This window comes from Lissotriton helveticus, chromosome 5_1 (genome assembly GCF_964261635.1).
Source record: "Lissotriton helveticus chromosome 5_1, aLisHel1.1, whole genome shotgun sequence".
NCBI lineage: Eukaryota > Metazoa > Chordata > Amphibia > Caudata > Salamandridae > Lissotriton > Lissotriton helveticus.
Window position 1 is genome coordinate 1680581122 of NC_136065.1, and position 21943 is coordinate 1680603064.

At 46.7% G+C, this 21943-nt stretch overlaps 1 protein-coding gene across 2 annotated transcripts in view; it reads right to left on the minus strand.

Annotated features, from left to right (window-relative positions):
* SLC22A17 (solute carrier family 22 member 17) overlaps positions 1-21943 on the minus strand; it is a 100664-nt gene that overhangs the window by 40140 nt on the left and 38581 nt on the right. For both annotated transcript variants that reach the window (XM_078644914.1, XM_078644915.1), the window contains exon 7: positions 12084-12189. In XM_078644914.1, coding sequence (XP_078501040.1) covers positions 12084-12189 — 106 coding nt within the window. The remainder of the gene's footprint in view (positions 1-12083; positions 12190-21943) is intronic.

Below are 21943 nucleotides of genomic sequence, written 5' to 3' on the forward strand. Positions count from 1 at the left end.
GCATCCAAGGACCGGTTTCTGGCTATCAGCCTTCATCAGCCTGGATAGCTTGACTCCAGTGGTGTAGAGAGCATGGGACTCACGTCTGAGCATACCCATCCCACTCGGGCTGACATTCATATCTATAGCATAGATCGCCGCCTAGTGTTGGGTCCGGATGATTGCACATTATTGTCCTGGAAGAGTCTTCGAAGTATCACGAGATAGGTGGCTCCTCCCCTGGACTACAGTGCGCATTGGCATCGACTCCATCCCCAGATTGTTTTTAGCCATTGTGGCGAAGATGGAGTGTAACAGTGTGAGCGATGGCCATGATAAGAGTAAGTGTAAATTCTGCAGCCGCTACAGATGCCGGGGAGGAGGGTGGGCGATATGAATGTCAGCAGCCCTACATGCCAAGAACAGATGCATACTAGTAAGTAGCATATTCAGTTCGAGGCATGTGGGCTGCTGAATTCATATCTATAGCATAGAATATATATCAGTCCCTCCATTAGCGGCGGCCGCCTGTGCCAGCTGCAGATGCTTGAAAAAGTGTCTTCAGAACAGCCTGCCCTACAGCTGCTTGCTGCTTCGGAGTGCACATCTACACAGTAGTGTTTCGTAAATGTGTGTGGGGTAGACCACGTGGCTGCTCTACAAATGTCTTCTAAAGGGATATTTCCAAGGAAAGCCATGGAGGCCCCCAACTTACGGGTGGAGTGGGCTCTGGGGGGGATCGTTAAAGTGCGCTTAGCCTTTTGATAGCAAATCTGAATGCACTTAACGATCCACCTGGCTATACCTGCCTTGGAAATGGGGTTGCCCTTGTGCTGGGCAGAAAAGGCAACAAAGAGTTGTTTCGTCTTCCTAAAATCCTTGGTCCTATCATTGTAGTACATCAAAGCTTGTTTGACGTCAAGAGTGTGGAGCATTCTTTCAGCCACCGTCTCTGGATTTTGGAAGAACACAGGGAGTTCAATAGTCTGATTGACATGGAACTGTGAAACCACCTTTGGGAGAAATTTAGGGTTAGTGCGCAGCACCACCCGGTTGGAGTGAATCTGTATGAATGGTTCTTGTACAGTGAGCGCCTGGAGCTCACTAACACGTCGCAGTGACGTAATGGCTATGAGGAAAGCCACTTTCCATGTTAAGAACTGAACTTCGCATGAATGTAGGGGCTCAAAAGGTGGACCCATCAGTCGGGTGAGTACCACATTAAGATTCCATTCAGGAGCAGGTGGGGTCCTGGGAGGAATGACTCGTTTGAGCCCCTCTAGGAAAGCTTTAATGGCAGGCACTCGGAAAAGGGAGAGATGCTGCCTGTTTTGGAGGTAAGCCGCTATGGCGGATAAATGTATCCGAATGGAAGCATATGCCAGATTGCATTCGTAAAGATGCAACAGATAACAGATGATGTTGTGCGTGGACGCGTCAAGTGGGTCAATATCGTGGTCCACGCAATAAAGGACAAACCGCTTCCATTTTGCTGCGTAGCATGCTCTGGTGGTGGGCTTTCTTGCCTCCCGTATGATATACATGCAGTCAGGAGGTAAGTTGAGGTAGCCAAACTCTAAGACTTCAGGAGCCAGATCGCCAGGTTGAGCTGTTGCGGATCTGGGTGCTGAATGTTGCCATGGCTCTGCGTGAAAAGTCTGGGTGTGAGGTGCAGCCTTTGATGCGGTACCACGGAAAGTTCTAGAAACGTGGTGTACCATGGTTGGCGGGCCCACGTTGGAGCAACCAGGATGAGCGTCATCGAGTGTTGCTTTAGCTTTCGTGCCACCAGCGGTATTAGAGGTGCTGGGGGAAAAGCGTACGCAAATTTGCCTGACCAGTTCATCCATATCGCATTGCCCTGCGACTGTGGGTGCGGGAACCTGGCGGCAAAGCTTTGGCATTTGGCATTTTCCCTCGTGGCGAACAGGTTTATCTCTGGATGACCCCACTGCTGAAAGTACGGGAGGAGCACTGATGGATGTATTTCCCACTCGTGCATCTGGTGGCTGTACCTGCTGAGCAGGTCCGCCATCTGATTGTCCTTGCCCGGGAGGTGTTCCGCCATGAGGAAGATGTTCCACTGAATGGCCCACTTTCACATGCTCTGAGCTAGATGAGACAACTGTGGAGAGTGTCTACCTCCCTGCTTCTGAATGTAGTACATGCCGGTCATGTTGTCCGTCCGGATCAACACGACTTTGTTGCACAGATGTATCTTGAATGCCTTCATTGCCATGAAGACTGCCATCAGCTCTAGGTGGTTGATGTGCATCTTCTTTTGCTGTGACGTCCATAGTCCCTGCACTGTGTAGTGGAGTACATGAGCTCCCCATCCCTGGAGAGATGCGTCCGTTGTTAGGATGATTTGTGGGACAGGCTCCTGGAACGGTCGTCCCTTGCAAAGGTTGTGTGGAGTCCACCAATGCAGAGAGTTGTATGCACGACCGGTCACCAACACTAGGTCCTTCAACTGTCCGTGAGCCTGATTCCACTGACGTGCTAAGCACTCCTGAAGCGGACGCATATGTAGTCTCGCGTGCGGGACTATGAAGATCCAGGAGGCAATCATGCCTATCAACTGCAGGAACACTCGGGCCTGAAGCGAGTGTTGCGGTCTGAATTTCTGGATTAGCAATTGAATGCGTTTGATCCTCAGTGAATTTGGCTGTGCTGTGGCTGCCAGAGTGTTTATTGTCGCGCCTAGATACTGTCGCACATGGGCGGGTTGAAGGTGTGACTTTGGATAATTCAGTGAGAATCCCAGATCGTGAAGAAGGTGAATGGTGTGGGACATGTTGGCAGCGCACTGCTGGGCCGACTTTGCTTGGACAAGCCAGTCGTCCAGGTAAGGGTAGACGTGAACGTTTTGTCTCCAGAGGTGCGCAGCCACTGTCGCCAGGCATTTTGTGAACACCCTGGGTGCTGTGGTCACTCCGAAAGGGAGGACCTTGAATTGGTAATGCTGATTCTGAATGGTGAATCTGAGGTATTTTCTGTGTGACGGATGTAGTGGAATGTGAAAATATGCGTCTTTGAGATCTAATGTTGCGAGGAAATCCCCCTGATTGAGCAACGGAAGAACCTGCTGCAACGTGAGCATATGAAAGTGTTCTGAGAGAATGTACTGGTTTAGGGGCCTGAGGTCTAGTATGGGACGCAGGGACCCGTCTTTCTTTGGGATCAAGAAGTACAGGGAGTAAACTCCCGAGCCTCTTTGTTCCACTAGCACGAGCTCGATTGCCCCTTTTTGCAGCATGACGAGCACCTCTTGCTGCAATAAGTGCAAATGCTCTGTTGACATAGGACGGTGCTTTGGTGGGATGTTGGGTGGAGTGGATGTTAACTCCAGACAATAACCGTACTGAATAAGGTTTCTGACCCACCTGTCTGTGGTGATGGATTTCCAGACTGGCAGGAACTGTTGGAGTCTCCCCCCGACAGGTGTTGTATGGTCGGGGGGCAGTGACAAGGCGTCACTGTTTGTTGGCGGCGGAGGATCGGGAGTGGTTTCCACGACCTCTGCCCTTGGTGCTGTTGCCACGATAACCGCCTCTACTCTGCTTGTTGTAAGAGGTTTGTGCACCACTTTTAGTGTACTGTGTTTGCTGGGACATCTGGCCTCTGGAAACACCTCTATTGCCTGAGCGACGAAAAGTACTACCCCTGAACTGTTGTGGCTGGAGAGCCCCCATAGACTTCGCAGTCTCGGTGTCTTTTTTGATTTTTTCCAGGGTGGTGTCCACCTCAGGTCCAAATAAGTGATCAGGGTTTACAGGCTGATGGAGGATGGTGGTCTGTATCTCTGGTTTGAATCCGGAGATTCTGAGCCAGGCCTGACGCCGCAACATTACACTGGTGTTAATGGCCCTGGCCGCGGTGTCCGCTGCGTCCAGTGCACACTTGATAGAAGCATTTGAGATGAGTTTCCCTTCTTGAATGAGCATCTCTGCTGCCTCCTTATACTCATCTGGCAAGTGTTGTAACAGGGTCTCAAGTGTATCATAGTGTGCCCTGTCATATCTGGCCAAGAGCGCCTGTGTGTTAGAAATACGCCAGATATTGGCCGCTTGAGCCGCCACCCTTTTCCCTGATGCCTCTAACACCTTAGACTCTTTGTCAGGGGGAGGAGCATCACCAGTAGTCTGTGAATCTGCCCTCTTCCGGGCATTAGAAACAACCAGGGAGTCCAACGGCAACTGGGCCTTGATGTAGGTAGGGTCGCCAGGTGCCGGCTTGTACTTTTTTCAATTCTGGGGTTTATAACCCTGGCACGTGTGGGTTCTTTAAAAATGTCCGCAGCATGTTTCAAGACACCCTTCAGCATTGGCAGAGTCTTGACAGTCTTTTCAGAGGCGGAAAAGGTATCAAACAGAAAGTCCACTTCAACAGTGTCAGCATGCAGCTGGACGTCGTGATTTTTAGCTGCCCTCTCAATTAGTGCATTAAATGCCGCAGAATCCTCAGTAGGGGAGGTTTTGATACTATATATTTGAGTGTCGGGGCAGTGTGCGGATCCCCCGGGTTCCCAGCATCTGCCCATGTGTCATGGTGATCCTCCGGATCAGTGTCGGCAGGGTAGTTGTACTCCTCATCGTCCCCCTCCCCAGCCTCCACATCTGAGTAAGTGGGCGAGATTGGAGCAGTGTCCTGAGCACGTGGAGTAATCAGTTCCACAAGAACTGGGGAATCCGTGGAAGCCTTTTTCCTCTTCAAAGGAATTGTGTAGGACTCCATAGGCTGTGCCGGTGTGATCTTTCGCTTGTAGATGGAAAGTTTACCGGTGTCGGCGTCGATAAATTGTTCCGACTGCTCCTCCAGTAGAGGTTGACGGTGCTTTGTGCCTACGACTGCAGGGGTAGGCTTTGGCCCCGTGGACACCTTCGTGGACGCGTCGACGACCGTCCTGGGCGCGAACACCTTCGGCGCCACTTTCGGTGGCAGCGTGAACTGGATCGGCACCGTCGACTTTTGCGGCTTGGCTGCGGGCTTCGGGGTGGAAATATCCTTCGGATCGACCGCGGAAGCCTTGTCCTTGAAGAAGTGTGGCTCAATGGTTAGAGCGGCAGACCCTGATGCAGAGGTCTAGCCCAGGACCAGGGTTCAATTCCCCACCTCGGCGGGTCTTGGGCTCAAAAATTCCAGGGACCTGATAATTCTCGCCTCGGTGCCTATTCCAATCATGGAGTCCCACTCTGCAACTCTGGGCAATAGCTTGCTTAATCTCCACAACGGCCCCCACTACGCTAAGGATGCCTGGCCTCCACCTTGGAGGTGCCCAGGAGTGGACACCTCACAGGGAAAGCCAGGATGGGTTCCACAGCGGTATTCGTACAAGCGCCTTGAGACCCTTGCGGGTGAGTAGTGCGCTATACAAGTATCAATTTACATTTACTTGATGCGTTGCAACGAGTCCGACACCTGCTTTGTGAAGGATGCGGACGGTTTCGTCGACCCGACAGGAGTTCTCGATCCACCACCATGTGCAGACTCGAGGGCGACAGTGCTTCTGGCCTTTTCGGGCCGACGTGCAGGATCGACAGCTTTCGGAGCTCCGAGTCCTCTGTCAGTGTCGACGGCCTTCGGCGCCGACGGTTTCGGGTCGGCGGCCTTGACAAGCGGTTTTGATGGCCCAGTCTTCGGTTCGACGCCCATGCGCGACTTCACCGGTTCGACCACCTTCTTAGGCTTCGACTGCACCGACAGGTGTGAAGACGTGGAGCCGACCAAGGCTTTCGGTGTCGACGGCGTCTCAACCACTTTCTGTTTTGTCGAGACCGAAGCTTTCACTTTCGGTTTCGATTTGACCAATGGCGGCTCCGTAGAAGTGTCCGTAGCCGGACCCGGAGGCGAGACCGTGAAACCAGGTGCAAGATCTTGGGTAAGGCCATGTGGCGATCCCTCGACCTGAGCCTTAGTTATTGTTCGAACGGGGCATAGCTCTTCACCTGAGCTATCTTACATGGCCCCATAGGCCTCATTGTCGTCTCCTACCTCGTCGACGACGTCTTCTGTGTCGAGCATTTCGACGTCTGCGTCGTAGTTGGAGTCGATCTCTGCTGCTGAAGTTGAAATCGGCTCTCGATCTTCTTGCTCGTCTACTTCTTCCCCCTCGAAATGTTCACCGGGTCAGGGGCCTCCTGGCGCGCCACGCGCCGAAGTCGAATCGTCTTCTTGGAGCAAAAACGAGAACAAGCCATACAGTTGGCTTCATCGTGATCCGGCGACAGGCACTTGTTGCACACCGGGTGGACATCGATGTGGGGATACTTCGAGTTGCACACGGAGCATCTCTTGAACGGGCTCCGTTCCATGATGTGTCGTCGAATAAGTCTGGCTGCGTTGACTCCTCTGGATGTCCGACTCGGGAACTGAGCCGGAACAGAGCTGGGCACCGAACGCAAGACAATACCGACGCTATAGGAAAGGCCTTTGGGCCGAAAAAAAAGTTTCTATCGATTCCGAACTTGAGTGATCAAATATGCATCCGAACCCAATGGCGGAAAAAAACAATCTGGGGATGGAGTCGATGCCCATGCGCACTGTAGTCCAGGGGAGGAGCCACCTATCTCGTGATACTTCGAAGACTCTTCCAGGACAACAATGTGCAATCATCCGGACCCAACACTAGGCGGCGATCTATGCTATAGATATGAATTCAGCAGCCCACATGCCTCGAACATTAGTTTGCCCTCATTTACCAAATCTTGTGCTCTTATTTTATGCTCATCTGGGAGCTATTGGATAAAATTTTCCATTTCATCCCAGTGTGCCATGTCATAACTGGCTAAAAGTTCTGGCGTATTTGCAATGCGCCAGTGATTGGCAGCTTGAGCAGCTATTCACTTGCCAGAAGCGTCTATTAACTTGAACTCTTTATCTCGTGGCGGAGCGTCCCCTGATGTTTGGGAATTAGCTTGCTTACGAGCATTAGACACTAATGGTGTATTTAATGGCAACTGGCCCTTGATAAATACTGGATCTGTTGGGGAGGCCTTATACTTTTTGTCAACTCTAGGAGCCAAGATGAGTGCACGCACGGGGTCTTTAAAAACTTTGTTAGAGTGTCTCATCATGCCCTTGAGCATAGAAAGTGCTTGTGATGACTTATTTGTGGATCCTAAAGTCTCGAACAAAAAATCCTCTTCTAATGATTCTTTGTGCAGTGCCACCCCATGATATTGTGCTGCTCTGGCAAGGAGTTCTTGATAGGACACATTGTCATCTGGAGGAGATGGCTTGGCAAGGTAAAAGTCTGGGTCATTATCTGCTGGAGGATCAATTGTGTAATCCGTCCATGGATCTACTTGTAAATGTGTACCCCATCATCAATATCATCACCATCATCATGGTGATATTGTGGAGAATCCTGAGGTGTGATTTGCAAAGGATTTGAAGATGGAGAGGGGGTGTGGAGGGAATGGTGGTGGTGGATGAAAATGACTGGTAGCAACAGACTTCTTTTTTAAAGGAATCTTATAATGAGGAATCTTGTGTTTGAGGTAGTTTCGTATGAATACGACCTGTTTCAGGGTTAATATACAGTCTCTTTTGTTTGGGATCTTTTTTCAGTGGAACAATGTCTTGATCCAGATCCGAAGGGGCATCTTTCCGTTTCATCGCCGGCATGGGCTGGCCTTCCGGTACAGAAGAATTCGGCTTCAAAGGCTATTTCATGTTTCAGCTCTTGAGCCATATTTGTGCTTGGAACTGGAGGGCTTCGGTTCCGACAAGGATATTTGCTGACTTAGTACCAAGCCCGAAGGCTTATCTGGGTGTTTCGGAGCCTGACCTGGAGGTGGGGCGTCGGATAAGTCTCCTCAGTGCCAACCTTGGCCAGAAGGCAGAGGTGTTTTTTTGTGGGCGAGTTGGTGGGGCAAGGGGTCTTCCGTATTCACGTCACCTTGTCCCTGCAGAAGTTTTTCTGTGTCGAGGTCTATCTTGAGCTCCGAGTCGGAGTCCTGCACGGAGAAGGCCTCTTCCTCCCCTGCCACTGATGCACCAACATCTTCTTGGCCAGACTCTTTAACGAAAGTGTCTGGCGTGTCTTCGATGCTACGACGTTGCATCTATCGACGTCGACCCTGACTATAACGAAGATTTTTCTTCAATCGAAATGATCTGCAGGCGTCGTAGTCTTCTTTGTGCTCTGGAGACAAGCGCAAGTTACACACTCTGTGAGTAAGTGCGCGGATACTTCGGGTGGCACTGAGGGCAGAATTTGAATGGTGTCCGTTCTATCGACGGAGAGCTGACCCAACCCAGTCAGCCCCGAAGGCGTCCCACTAAGCTTTCTGACTGAAAAGTAGATTACGTTGACTGCGACAATACGCATAGAAGTGGGAAACGTGTACGAAAAAAGACCTCAAGAGTAGAGAGGATTGCGGGTCGAGGTGAACCGAAGAACGATTTCAAACCGGGGCAGCAATACACGTCCGTACCCGATGGCAGAAAAAACAAACAATCTAACAATGGAGTCGATGACCACGCGCACAATCACCGAAAGGAGGAGTCACCTTACCTTGTGACTAGGAAAAAGTTCTTCCAAGAAAAACAAATTGCAAACATCCCGACCCATCACTCGATGGCAGGAGTATGCAAAGCATGTGTATCACCAGCACACATGTCTCGAACATGAAGTCTTTTTTCATAAAAGATAAAAACACTGGCTAGGCATCGATCTATTTTGTGAGACATGCAAACTGAAACTACTTTTCTAGCTCGGTTCTGAAATTCATCAGAGGTGTACTCCATGCCCCACGGCAGAGGCTCAACAATTCTCATATTTGGCCCAATTTCTGAATTGTTTTATACATATTTGGCCAGTATAGCCCCTCTGCCATCATGGCGTCTCTTTAAAGGGTTTAAGCTTAAGGCCGTTCACGCCATGTTTTATACATACATCGATTGTTGAGCCTTCTTTGGGGCTTCCCTCACGATGTCTGAATTTCAAACCTTTGACCTGGAGGAATACCAAGAATACTAGGAATATAACCAGATAACTATTTTGACAAGGATTTGGTTGAGGCACTGGACAACTCAGTCCATCAATCAGAAGGCAAAGCTTTGGCTAAAGCCTTTCACCATATCACTGGCCAACTAAAATGCTTTGTGGCTCTATAAGATCAGGAGAAGAGTACGTCATTTTGCAGAAATCCTAAGGTATCTACTAGAAGACAGGTGGCTGGTGCCTCTCTTATGGGTACTAAGTGGGCGCATACGGATGCTACAGAGAAACTTTCCCAAGCCTACTTAAATGACCACGGATATAGTGGCCCAGGAACATCGAAATACCTTCCAGGAACTAATTCTCCAGATAAAAGTGTGAACTCCGATTCTGAATCATCCCAATTAAACTCCTCACATGGACTAGTAGTTTCCAGTAAAGGGAAGGAGAATGTGGTTTGCACATAGAAGGGTCACCTCCTAGCAACCTAACATCTGTACTTCCATTTGACCCGGTTGACATTGTTCATCGCAATCGTTGGAATAAATGCCAACAACAGAAGTGGCAGAATATGTATAGACATGCCTGTGTAAAGGAAATGAGAAGAAAGTGTGCAAATGCCTTACAGCGGAATGTCCTAAGTCTGCCTTGGTAAGAGAAGCCGGAGGTGGACGGGGGTGACGTCCCAGGTTGTTACCCTACAGGATTCTCTGGATGGCCAAATGGATTTTATTAGCGGTGCAAGGACGGGAGGATTGGCCTCGTTATCAAAAGATTTGACTGATGATAGCAGCCGGAATGGCAAAACGTAATGTCTCAAGAAGATGGGTACAAATCTTCCCCCGAGGGTAGAAAAATGGAAGGAGGACCTAGACTCGTGACAGAAGGTGGAAGAGGTGATCTATCGGAGATGGGGCTGCCCCAGGAAGTGTGGAAACGTGTGGGGAGCCTGGAAAGAGTTCCAGGGCACTGATATGGTGACAGACTGAGGGAAAAAAACATAAGCTGTGCGATTTCTTTGATTATGTGTATTGTCCATCCTTGTATTTCACAAGGCCGTAAAAGCACCAGAGGGGTTTTAAGTTCAGGGGCCTGTTACCCGCATTGTGATCTTAATCGGTGCAATACTACACTTGATTGATTACTGTTTCTCTTTGACCTACATTGCATGACGAACATGTATTTAATAAAAAGATTTTTTTTTAAAGATATAACACCTAGATGTCAGGACCGCTGACTAAAATACTGGAATTGCCTTACCAAGCTAAGAACTCTGGCTCCCATTACATCCGGACACACTCGCAGGATGGACCCAGCGTGCTATATAACAGTTGAGTAACACCTACTGAGCTATTTCAACTAAGCGCAGGCACTCCATTCTCAAGAGAACTGACCCAAAATTCGTAAAACTAGATGTGGCTGAGGCAGGTCCAGTAGCGGAGGGTCTACTCGTTGGTGATACTTTGTAAGAGATCAGGAGGAAGTTTGTTAAGACAATCACACAGCATTGGATAAGGCTCAACTTTCATTGAAAAAAGTGTTTCAGACTGCCTTTTTTGTGTGGGCCAAGCAGTATCCGGTCAGCTCGCCAAGCCACTACTCGTTTCAAAGTCCCAGAGGGGATATCAATACCCCTGACGTAGATCATGGTCAGATGGTTCTAGTGAGGAATCTTCTTCCCAAAGAGGTAAACACTAGGACGAATACAGAGGCATTTATAGAGGTGCTCAAGTCGGTGGCACAAGAGCCAGATATGCTGGTACAAATTATACCTTTATCTCAAGAAATTTTCAGGGGCTGACTACGTTTGTTCATTCACAATTGGCAAGTGTTAACACAAAATGTAGGGTTTTGGAAACAGTACTGGGCTGAAATTTATTTTATAGTGTCCTGGTTCAGGACAGCAGCCCCTGAGAAAAGGGCTATATGCCAGAAAGAGCCTCACTCCAGAGGATTTAGCCGCAATATCGAATAGGTACAAAAGAAAGGAGGAGGTTTGAGACTGGTCCTGAACCTTCGGGACCTCAATCAGTGGATTATGTGCAAGATGGAGAGAACCCACCTTTTACTAGCTTTTCTCCAATGTTGGCACTGGATGGATAAGCTGGGCCTCAAGCATGCATATCTAACCATCCCGATACTTGCCCCACACAGGAGGTTTCTCCAATTTCAGTGAAAAGGACTTTGGGTGCGAGTTCCAAGATCTCCCATTTGGGTTGCCAGCAGCTCCATTGTGCTTCATGAAGCTTATGAAACCAGTGCTGGAAGCACTGCCTTCAGAAGGCTTTCGCCAGATTGTTTACTTGGACACTATTATCATTATGGCCCAGGATCGGAGTATGGTGAGGAATCATCTTCCCCGGGCAACCCACTTACTTCAGGAGTTGGGATTTGTGATAACCTTCGAAAAAGTTATGTTGGTTCAATCACAATCCACAGAATTCTTATGGTTTCAGGTGGACTCACTCCAGTCAAGAAGGATTAGAGGTCAGCATTGTTCAAATGGACTGTGTCCTTTAAACTGCTGGCCAGGATTGTGGGTGCATTAGCCTTAGGGTCTCCTGTATTACAGGGCTTTACATGCTAAATAAATAAACCAGTTTGGAAGGAGGGACAGTTTTAGATAAACAATGCATGAACGGGAGAGGGGGTTAACTAATCAATTAAAAGCAATCAACTGTCATGGGTTTCACCTATACCTTTCTTGAACTTACCAGTACCTAGGAGTGTTTTCAGGTCTTTTTCTCTTTTTTAGTTCATACAATTCCCTCAAAAACGTTTGTAAAATGTATTCTGTTGACAAGCTTAAACATTTGCCTATTGCTGAGTGATATTTATCTGTGAAATCCTCCAATAAAGATGTGCAAGGAGCAATGATTGTGCAGAGTTCTTGCAATATGATAGCATATTTGCATTCTAACAGCTCAGAGTGGGTGCAAATCAGTAGAACTTCCTGAGCTTACAGCTAGATTGCTTGTCAACAAGTCACCTGCTACAAAAACATTGAGCTCATCACACTTTATCGAGGATTCCCTCATCCTTAACAGCTTTCTCAGGGAGGCCTCAACTCCTCCTTCTTAATGGGACCTTACTTTACCCCTTCTCATTAAAGTGGGACCCCTACTGAACACCCTCTCACCAGGTTCAGGGCTCTTACGTGGTAAATCCCAATATGACCAGGTTCTTCCAGATGTTTCCGCAGTTCAGTAGCATGGTGATGGATGGCTGACTGTTGATGTGGGGCTGCAGGGAATTCTCCATCTCTGTAAAGAGAAAAAACAAATCAGTTTCAAGCACATTACCTGCGTAAGTACTTTTGGGCTGTTACCGCTATGAAGCTGCTAGGGATTTACTGTTTTATCACAGATTTTATCATGTTTGTTAACCTTGATTATAGTTAGAGAACTGTGTTTACACCCCATACTTCTCAGCCAATAGTGCCATTCAGAGTTGCATTTCCGGATTTGCCTTGAATTTCGCAAAATGTATTCATTCTTGCATGCATTAATTCGACTCCACTGCATTATAAATCATTAGGTTTTTCCGCATCCGGATTTACCAGGTGTAGAAGAACCCGACCTGATTCTTCTGACCAGATCGCATGACATTTTGGCCGCAGCAGCAGTCAAGTCTCATGCTGTCTTATTTTTTATGTGGAGACTGGTTATGTGCGTGTTCATCACGGTGTGGTGACTGGCATATGCTAAGAAGAGTGCTAGTGGATCAAGGGCTAGATAGGGGGTGCTATACATACAAGCAATATTGCGGAGGAGGGATTATGTGAAGATATTGTATATGAGGAACAAAGATGCACTCTAATCACGTTGTAATGGGCAACAAGTACAACGAAGGGGAGGAGATTGGGTAAAAGTCATCTCCTTGTAATAGCAGGTCACGGATATGAATGGAACGGTCAAGTCTGCAGAGCTGTACAGAGGGCTAGATGAGCGTGAAAGCTCCTGATGATATAAGTAAACACTGTTTTATGCGGCAATGGGGGTAAGTGGTTTCTTTTTTATTTTGTACCCGCGACACCCCCTCCAGCCCTCAACTCTTGTTCCCTGCCAGCCGCTACAGGCAGCAGAGCTGATGTGATCTGTGGCTGGAAATGCAGGAGAGGTGTTGCCATAATGTTGAGTATGTAAAAAAAAGTATTTGGATAATTTCCTAATACAGCTGGTCCACAAGGTACTCTTAGCTAGTCATCGTGGCATAATAAAACACTAAGGATCTTTTGTCAGATATTTTCTATTTGCCAAGGGTGGCTCAGGAACCTGGAAAGGTTCAGGCAGACCTGTCCGGTTTGTCAGGCCAGCAGCAAGCCTGGAGGCAGACCAAAACATTATTGGTACATTTGCCAGCAGAGTGAGCGCCATTTGAAATGGTATGCATCAATAGTTTAGCTCATGAGGAATTAAGTAGGTGGGACCTACTCCTTCTGCACAGCTTACCACCCCACAAAAAATAGGCTGGGGGTAAGGTTTAAAAGGACACTTAAGAACATGACTGTGACTCTCATAGACCCTCTCAAGAAGAAGTGGGATTGCCTCTTGCTACAACTTTCCACCTACAGAGAGATACCACAAAATCATGTGGGGTTTATCGACTTTGAACTCCTTTTTGGGAGTGCTGAACAACATTTCCTGACTTTAGCCAGAGAGGGCAGGGAAGGGAACCCAGAGTCCCCTATCCATGCGATAGGGAACCATTTCTTTGGCCTTTGGAAATGGATGGCACGGTAAAGGCCAATATTCAATGTGATACAGACTAGACTGGTCCATGTTAACTAACCAGACAACCAATCTGAGGTCTGGTAGAAGTCACTGTGAGCGTCTGCTCTTAGAAGTGTTCTCACCCACCCGATGGTGGTATGCTTCATTATCGGGACAGCTCCTTGCCCCACAAGGGGGCACTTTGCTGGGGATCTTTTTAATGACCGCCCACGGTAGACTAGGAAAGTTGATGAGACCCAGTTGGTCACTGACAAAATTGGAAAATATTTGCTGTAGATTTACTAGGAATCCAGATCTATGTCAAATTAAAAACAGTGTGAGAAAATTATGGACACAATGATCCTAGTTTCTCAAGAAAAAAGTCAGATGTTGTGGTATATATGAAATGTAGTGAGATCAAGTAGATTTACATTGATCTTGGTTCTCGGTCGACCCGTTTCTTGCCTAAGTGTGTTAAATAATGATCAAGTAGAATTTCTTCAGAACCTACAAAATTATACACCTAATCTTCTACAATAAAAAAGAGGGGATGCCTGTAATACCTTTGCGTATCCCCACCTCTGTGGAAGGTGCAATATTCCAACTAAAAAATAAGGCAAACAACTCACACTATTATGTGTATGTTCAATAAATCAGTGACCCTCCAAAATGTAGGAAAAGTCCCCTTGGACATCGAGGATGTGCCTTACTCTCAAAGACGATTTGTGCAGAGCATGCTGTCGGTTCAATGGCCTATCTCTGTTCAATGACCTACCCCTTTTCTTGATTCTGGAATCGAGAACAGGAATAGGCTCAGTGACTTTTACCAGATCTCAAACTGGTGGTCTGGTTAGTTAACAACGAATAGTATACCGTAGTTTGTATTATATTAATAAGGCAGAGTCTGTATACTGGACCGAATACCTAGTCATTCCAAATTTTAATGGCAATATTCAATGTACAAAGAAAAACCAAAGGTGGTGATGGACGGAGCGTTGACAATACAAACACTCACCCCCAGTCAACTGATCTGGGTTTAATCCATCACCGTTCTTTAGCTCACTCCGCCACCCCAGTTCAGACATGGCCATATGCAAATCAGTCTGACCCTGTGCCTCATGGGAACAGTCCAGCCCGAACTGCCAAGCCATGTCTTCCCTGGACCGGAAACAAGCTTCCCAGGACCGGTTTCTGGCATTACAGCAGTCTTCAGCCGGGCTTGCTTGACTCCAGTGGCAAAGTGAGCAAGGGACTCACGTCTGAGCATACCCTGCCAACTTAGGGCGAACAAAGAAAAACCAAAGGTGGTGATGGACGGAGCGTTGACAATACAAACACTCACCCCCAGTCAACTGATCTGGGTTTAATCCATCACCGTTCTTTAGCTCACTCCGCCACCCCAGTTCAGACATGGCCATATGCAAATCAGTTTGACCCTCTGCCTCATGGGAACAGTCCAGCCCGAACTGCCAAGCCATGTCTTCCCTGGACCGGAAACAAGCTTCCCAGGACCGGTTTCTGACATTACAGCCGTCTTCAGCCGGGCTTGCTTGACTCCAGTGGCAAAGTGAGGAAGGGACTCACGTCTGAGCATACCCTGCCAACTTAGGGCGAACAAAGAAAAACCAAAGGTGGTGATGGACGGAGCGTTGACAATACAAACACTCACCCCCAGTCAACTGATCTGGGTTTAATCCGTCACCGTTCTTTAGCTCACTCTGCCACCCCAGTTCAGACAAGGCCATATGCAAATCAGTCTGACCCTGTGCCTCATGGGAACAGTCCAGCCCGAACTGCCAAGCCATGTCTTCCCTGGACCGGAAACAAGCTTCCCAGGACCGGTTTCTGGCATTACAGGGCTTGCTTGACTCCAGTGGCAAAGTGAGCAAGGGGCTCACGTCTGAGCATGAGGCACAGGGTCAGACTGATTTGCATATGGCCATGTCTGAACTGGGGTGGCAGAGAGGGCTAAAGAATGGTGATGGATTAAACCCAGATCAGTTGATTGGGGGTGAGTGCTTGTATTGTCAACGCTCCGTCCATCATTTCCTTTGGTTTTTCTTTGTTCGCCATAAGTTGGCAGGGTATGCTCAGACGTGAGTCCCTTGCTCACTTTGCCACTGGAGTCAAGCAAGCCGGGCTGAAGACGACTGTAATGCCAGAAACCGGTCCTGGGAAGCTTGATTCCGGTCCAGGGAAGACATGGCTTGGCACTTCGGGCTGGACTGTTCCCATGAGGCACAGGGTCAGACTGATTTGCATATGGCCATGTCTGAACTGGGGTGGCGGAGTGAGCTAAAGAACGGTGATGGATTAAACCCAGATCAGTTGACTGGGGGTGAGTGTTTGTATTGTCAACGCTCCGTCCATCACCACCTTTGGTTTTTCCAATATTCAATGTACTACACAACGAAAAACGCCCACCTGACCTATGTCCTTTTACTATAGTCTAATGTAAACTCACTGAGCCACCCACTGCTATACATACACATCAAATCTTTGTTTATTTTGTTCTTTTACTTTATTCATTTATTTACTTTTTGTCAATAAGAAAAACTTAATCTAATATTTACTTTGTTTATACAAAAGTTAAAAACATATACATGAATCCACCAAACATATTTAAAACTCAATAAATACAATTATGCAATTCCAATATGCGGCATATTCGTCTAAGACTGTCATCTTAATGACATATTACATGAACATAGAAACCAGTAGCGTGTCCCCATAATTATACCACACTCGCATCCTAACCTGTAACTCAGCCCCACACTAGCACACACCCCTCACATACACACACTTGCCAGCCTACAGCAGCATACACTGATGGAATCATGGAGATGACACTTCATAACCATTCATGGTTGTGTTGCCAACTGGGATGTCACTCAGCCAGGTCATCGTACGTTTCAGTGGAAATTATAACTTGTATCCACCTTCATCATGGCCATATGCAAATCAGTCTGACCCTGTGCCTCATGGGAACAGTCCAGCCCGAACTGCCAAGCCACGTCTTCCCTGGACCGGAAACAAGCTTCCCAGGACCGGTTTCTGGCATTACAGGGCTTGCTTGACTCCAGTGGCAAAGTGAGCAAGGGGCTCACGTCTGAGCATGAGGCACAGGGTCAGACTGATTTGCATATGGCCATGTCTGAACTGGGGTGGCAGAGAGGGCTAAAGAATGGTGATGGATTAAACCCAGATCAGTTGATTGGGGGTGAGTGCTTGTATTGTCAACGCTCCGTCCATCATTTCCTTTGGTTTTTCTTTGTTCGCCATAAGTTGGCAGGGTATGCTCAGACGTGAGTCCCTTGCTCACTTTGCCACTGGCTGAAGACGACTGTAATGCCAGAAACCGGTCCTGGGAAGCTTGATTCCGGTCCAGGGAAGACATGGCTTGGCACTTCGGGCTGGACTGTTCCCATGAGGCACAGGGTCAGACTGATTTGCATATGGCCATGTCTGAACTGGGGTGGCGGAGTGAGCTAAAGAACGGTGATGGATTAAACCCAGATCAGTTGACTGGGGGTGAGTGTTTGTATTGTCAACGCTCCGTCCATCACCACCTTTGGTTTTTCCAATATTCAATGTACTACACAACGAAAAACGCCCACCTGACCTATGTCCTTTTACTATAGTCTAATGTAAACTCACTGAGCCACCCACTGCTATACATACACATCAAATCTTTGTTTATTTTGTTCTTTTACTTTATTCATTTATTTACTTTTTGTCAATAAGAAAAACTTAATCTAATATTTACTTTGTTTATACAAAAGTTAAAAACATATACATGAATCCACCAAACATATTTAAAACGCAATAAATACAATGATGCAATTCCAATATGCGGCATATTCGTCTAAGACTGTCATCTTAATGACATATTACATGAACATAGAAACCAGTAGCGTGTCCCCATAATTATACCACACTCGCATCCTAACCTGTAACTCAGCCCCACACTAGCACACACCCCTCACATACACACACTTGCCAGCCTACAGCAGCATACACTGATGGAATCATGGAGATGACACTTCATAACCATTCATGGTTGTGTTGCCAACTGGGATGTCACTCAGCCAGGTCATCGTACGTTTCAGTGGAAATTATAACTTGTATCCACCTTCATCAGGACCACTCATTATTAGCTTTTTAAAGGTAGATGTTGAAAGTCTGTGCATAATTGTGGGTGGCTGCTTGTGGAGGGGGTAGGTGTAGACCGTAGCCATAGGCTAAGCCCTGTGTCAAGCTTGTTCCTACGTAAGATTGTCTGTAGTACGAGTTCAAATCCTGATGCAGACTTTGATGAAGGGTAGGGCTGGAGGATATGACTGAGATGTCATGAGTGATGCCATTTAACCAGCCATGAGTGAATTTATTCATCGTATCTATATAACCCCACGCCAGCGTGCCAAGTTTGACCACTCCACAACTTCCAACTGTCATAAATGCAATGCGTTGGACGCAGACTTTGTTCATATGGCATGGTCCTGTCCTCACATTCTCCCATATTGGACGGAAGTGTTCCAGATCATAGAGGTTATAATATTTGCTCCCCTCATGCTTTCCCCAAAGCTAGGCCTGTTAGGCCTGGTCAATCGTGTCAAACTTTGCTACTGGCTATTCGTAGCGATTGCTCTATTGCTTGCCAGGAGAGAGGTTGCAATTCATTGGGGGCGAAAACTAGGCCTTCGAGGGCCGCATGGACGCGTAGTTTGGCTTATTGTAATCTGCAAACAGAGATCCAAGCCCAGCTCCAAGCCCAGAGATATATGGTGCATTTACCACACACACCTACAGCACACACTGCAGGCCTCTCATGCCCCTTCAGATTCTGCACGACCGACTCCCGCGGGCCCCGCAACTGCTGTGATCCGAGGCACTGACTAACTTATACCTTTTATGTCTCCCCTCTCTCATATCCTCCACGCTGATTCACATTCCCATGCCAGTTGAAAAAGGCTCTTGTAACCGCAGAGCTTTATATCTAGCATGAAGGAATCTTCCCTCCACCCCCTCCTGTCATATTTCCAGATTATATGCTTTTTGTATAATGACTTGATTTCTGTTTTGTGCTTTTATATTGTATGATGTTTTCTTTTTTTCTGTATTGTATTGTCTTTTTTGTTCTCAATAAAATCTGAATACTAAAAAAAAAACACAAGCCATGAGTGAGGTGAGGTTTAATCAGTGCACGATGGGGCGCAAGTTATAGTTAGTTCACGCAACTAGAACAAGCGTATTTCAGTGGTTGTTAGATTCTTAATGTTAGGTCGTACCTTATTTCAACAGATAATTATAACTTTAGGTTCTTTCAGTGAATATATTTGCATACCAAAATGTTACTATTTTCAAATTAGGTAGCTGTTAAGCGACAGACGATGGGTGGGATGAGTAAATAGATGTGGAAAAGAGATGCTGTACTGATGCAAACATCTCTCTTTAACTACTTTGAGCCTCTTTAAAAATAAATGATGCCTCAAATTACTAAAAACCTCTACCTCCTCTCACATTTTTAACCCTCTAGTTTCATGTCTTCACCTCCGTGCACATTTACTTCTGCCTACTCTTCAGGAATGGCTTTAAATTCATCAGCTCCTGGCTTTCAGGAGTACTTAAATTCTGTCTTGAATACAAAATATTTGTGCTCTAGTTCTTCAATAGAAATTTGTGGTGACCATGCAGATGATTACTAAGGAGTAAACTGACAGGCTGCTGCTAGTGTTGAACGTACGTGTCATTCTGTGTGTCAGAATATTTTATTGAAATGGAGGAGGATGATGTTTGAGAACTCATAGAAAATGTGTCCTCATTTTAGCTTTCTAGAGAGCTCGAAATAATTTCTATGATAAAAGAAATCCCCTCATTTTGTTCATTTTCAAAGGAAATGCATCAGGTTTTACAGTTTTGACTCCTTCAAGCTAGACTGAAGATGTGCCACAGTTTCCTCATAAATATAGAATATTAGTGCTCTAATTGTTAATTAGAGTTCTGTGGGGATGCTGCAGTAGAACACTAGGGAATCAACTGCCAAGCTGCAGCTGCTGTAAGTACATTTTTACTCAAAATAGACTTTATTATCGCCTGGATGAGGAAGATAGAGTGAACGAGCCGGGTCTGGTGACTTAATCTACTAATGTGTCCAATGTAGGGGCCTGTGTTGGACCTCAAAGTCACAGGTTCAAGTCCCGGCGGGCCCATTCATCCTTTCTTTCTTCTGAGGTTGATAAAATGAGAACCATTGAGTTGGGTAACAATAAACAACAATTATTCAGTGCTAAGATACCCTTGGGTGAAATTGTGCTTTACAAATAAACGGTATGGTATGTTCACTTATAGAAAATGTGCTGTCATTTTAGCTTCTGGAGCACTTCCCCTAACCTCTATGATAAAATCATGAGCAAAGTAACTGTTTTCTCTCGAACAGATTAATTAAGTCTCAGCAGAGGGTTAGCCTTTTCACAGGGCATAATCACCTGAGAATTTCTAAAATGAGTATAAAACCAGCATCAAATGATTTATATTGTGAGTAAAATCTGTTATCACCATTTATATGTATGCCTCTATACTCGGAATGCAGGACGGACCATGTCCCTCAGTCCTACCACAATATTGTTTTCATGTTGTGGCCAGTCAATAAGGATTGTCCAAATAAATTGGACAATCAGAGCTTATCTACACATCAACAGTCCAGATATACCTAACTTTTTAACCCTACTGTGCCCATCCAAATCCCTCTTTGAAAGCAAATTTCTCTGAAAGTTTCTCTTGTATCGACCACCGGGATCAAGAGCAGGCTTCATTTCTGACCTTAGTTCCATCCTGGAATCAGCGGCCCTTGAAAACTCTCTAACAGTCCTCGGTGACTTTAATTTTCACTTAGACAAATCAGAGGATAGAGATACTGCATCCCTTATAGCGGATATGACACCCTTCGGTCTCCCATTATTGGTTAACTCTTCTACGCATGACGGAGGGCACATACTGGACGGCATTTTCTCCAACTTGGATGAAATACATATATCTCAAATCCTTCCCCTCACATGGTCGGACTACCACGCAATTTTGACCTCACTGACTGTTCACGATTCTGGTTCCTCCACTTTATCCTCTAATCCCCGTCAGCCGTTTCTTGCTTGGAACGATATCGACAGTTCCAGTTTGAAAACGCTCCTGATTAACTCCAACCCTTCTTTCTCCGTTGACCCTAATGTCGCCACAACACAATTTCATGACTGGCTGGGTTCTGCTGCCACCTCACTGGCCCCTGTCAAACAGCTGACCCCTAACAGACTTACCCCTTCGGCCCCCTGGTTTTCTGAGGAGCTAAGAACTCAGAAACAAATCTGTAGGAATAAGGAGAGGCACTGGCGGAAGGATTACACGGAAGATGCCAAAACACGCTACAAGGAGATGTTGGCTAAATACAAAATTATGATCAGTGACGCCAAGAAAAAGTTTTTTAGCGAAAGGATCGAATCAGCTAAAAATTCTACCAAGGAACTTTATGACACCACCAAGCAGTTGGCTGGCTGTTCCTTCAACCTGACCCCACCCCCCTCCCAGTCCCTCTGTGATGCTTTGGCTAACTTCTTCTTCAGTAAGGTCAACAATATTTTTTTGGCTTTTTCAAATAACACCAACACCCCCTCTATAATTACCACCTCACCTTGCACTGGTCCTATTTTTACCCAGTTCACAGACATTTCTAATAACCAGACGGCGGATAATATTTCCACGATTAGATCAGGCTCTGCACTTGATCCTTGTCCTTTCAAAATACTTCCACCTATTATTGATGCTCTTCTTCCTGCTATCACCTCAATTTGTAATTCCATGTTTAGAACAGGTATCTATCCAGCCGCCCTCAAAAAAACTCTCCTCAAACCTTTACTGAAGAAGCCACATCTTGATATGGACGAACTGAAAAATTACCGCCCAATTGCCAGCCTTCCACTTCTAGCAAAAATTGCCGAAAAAGCTATGAACCAACAACTGTCTGCTTTTATAGAGGAACACCATCTACTCGATGAAACCCAATTTGGCTTTCATCGTTTCCATGGTACGGAGACGGCTCTGATTAAAGCCGCGGACGACATCAGATCCATCCGAGATGTTGGTGGAACAGCAGTATTAATACTGCTAGATTTGTCGGCTGCCTTCGACACGGTCGATCATTCGATTCTGATCGACCGTGTCGGAAACATGGGTATCCAACTCACAGCCAAGAAATTACTAGCATCTTTTCTGGCTGATAGAACTCAGGCTGTCACACTGGGCCTCTTTCAATCGTCCG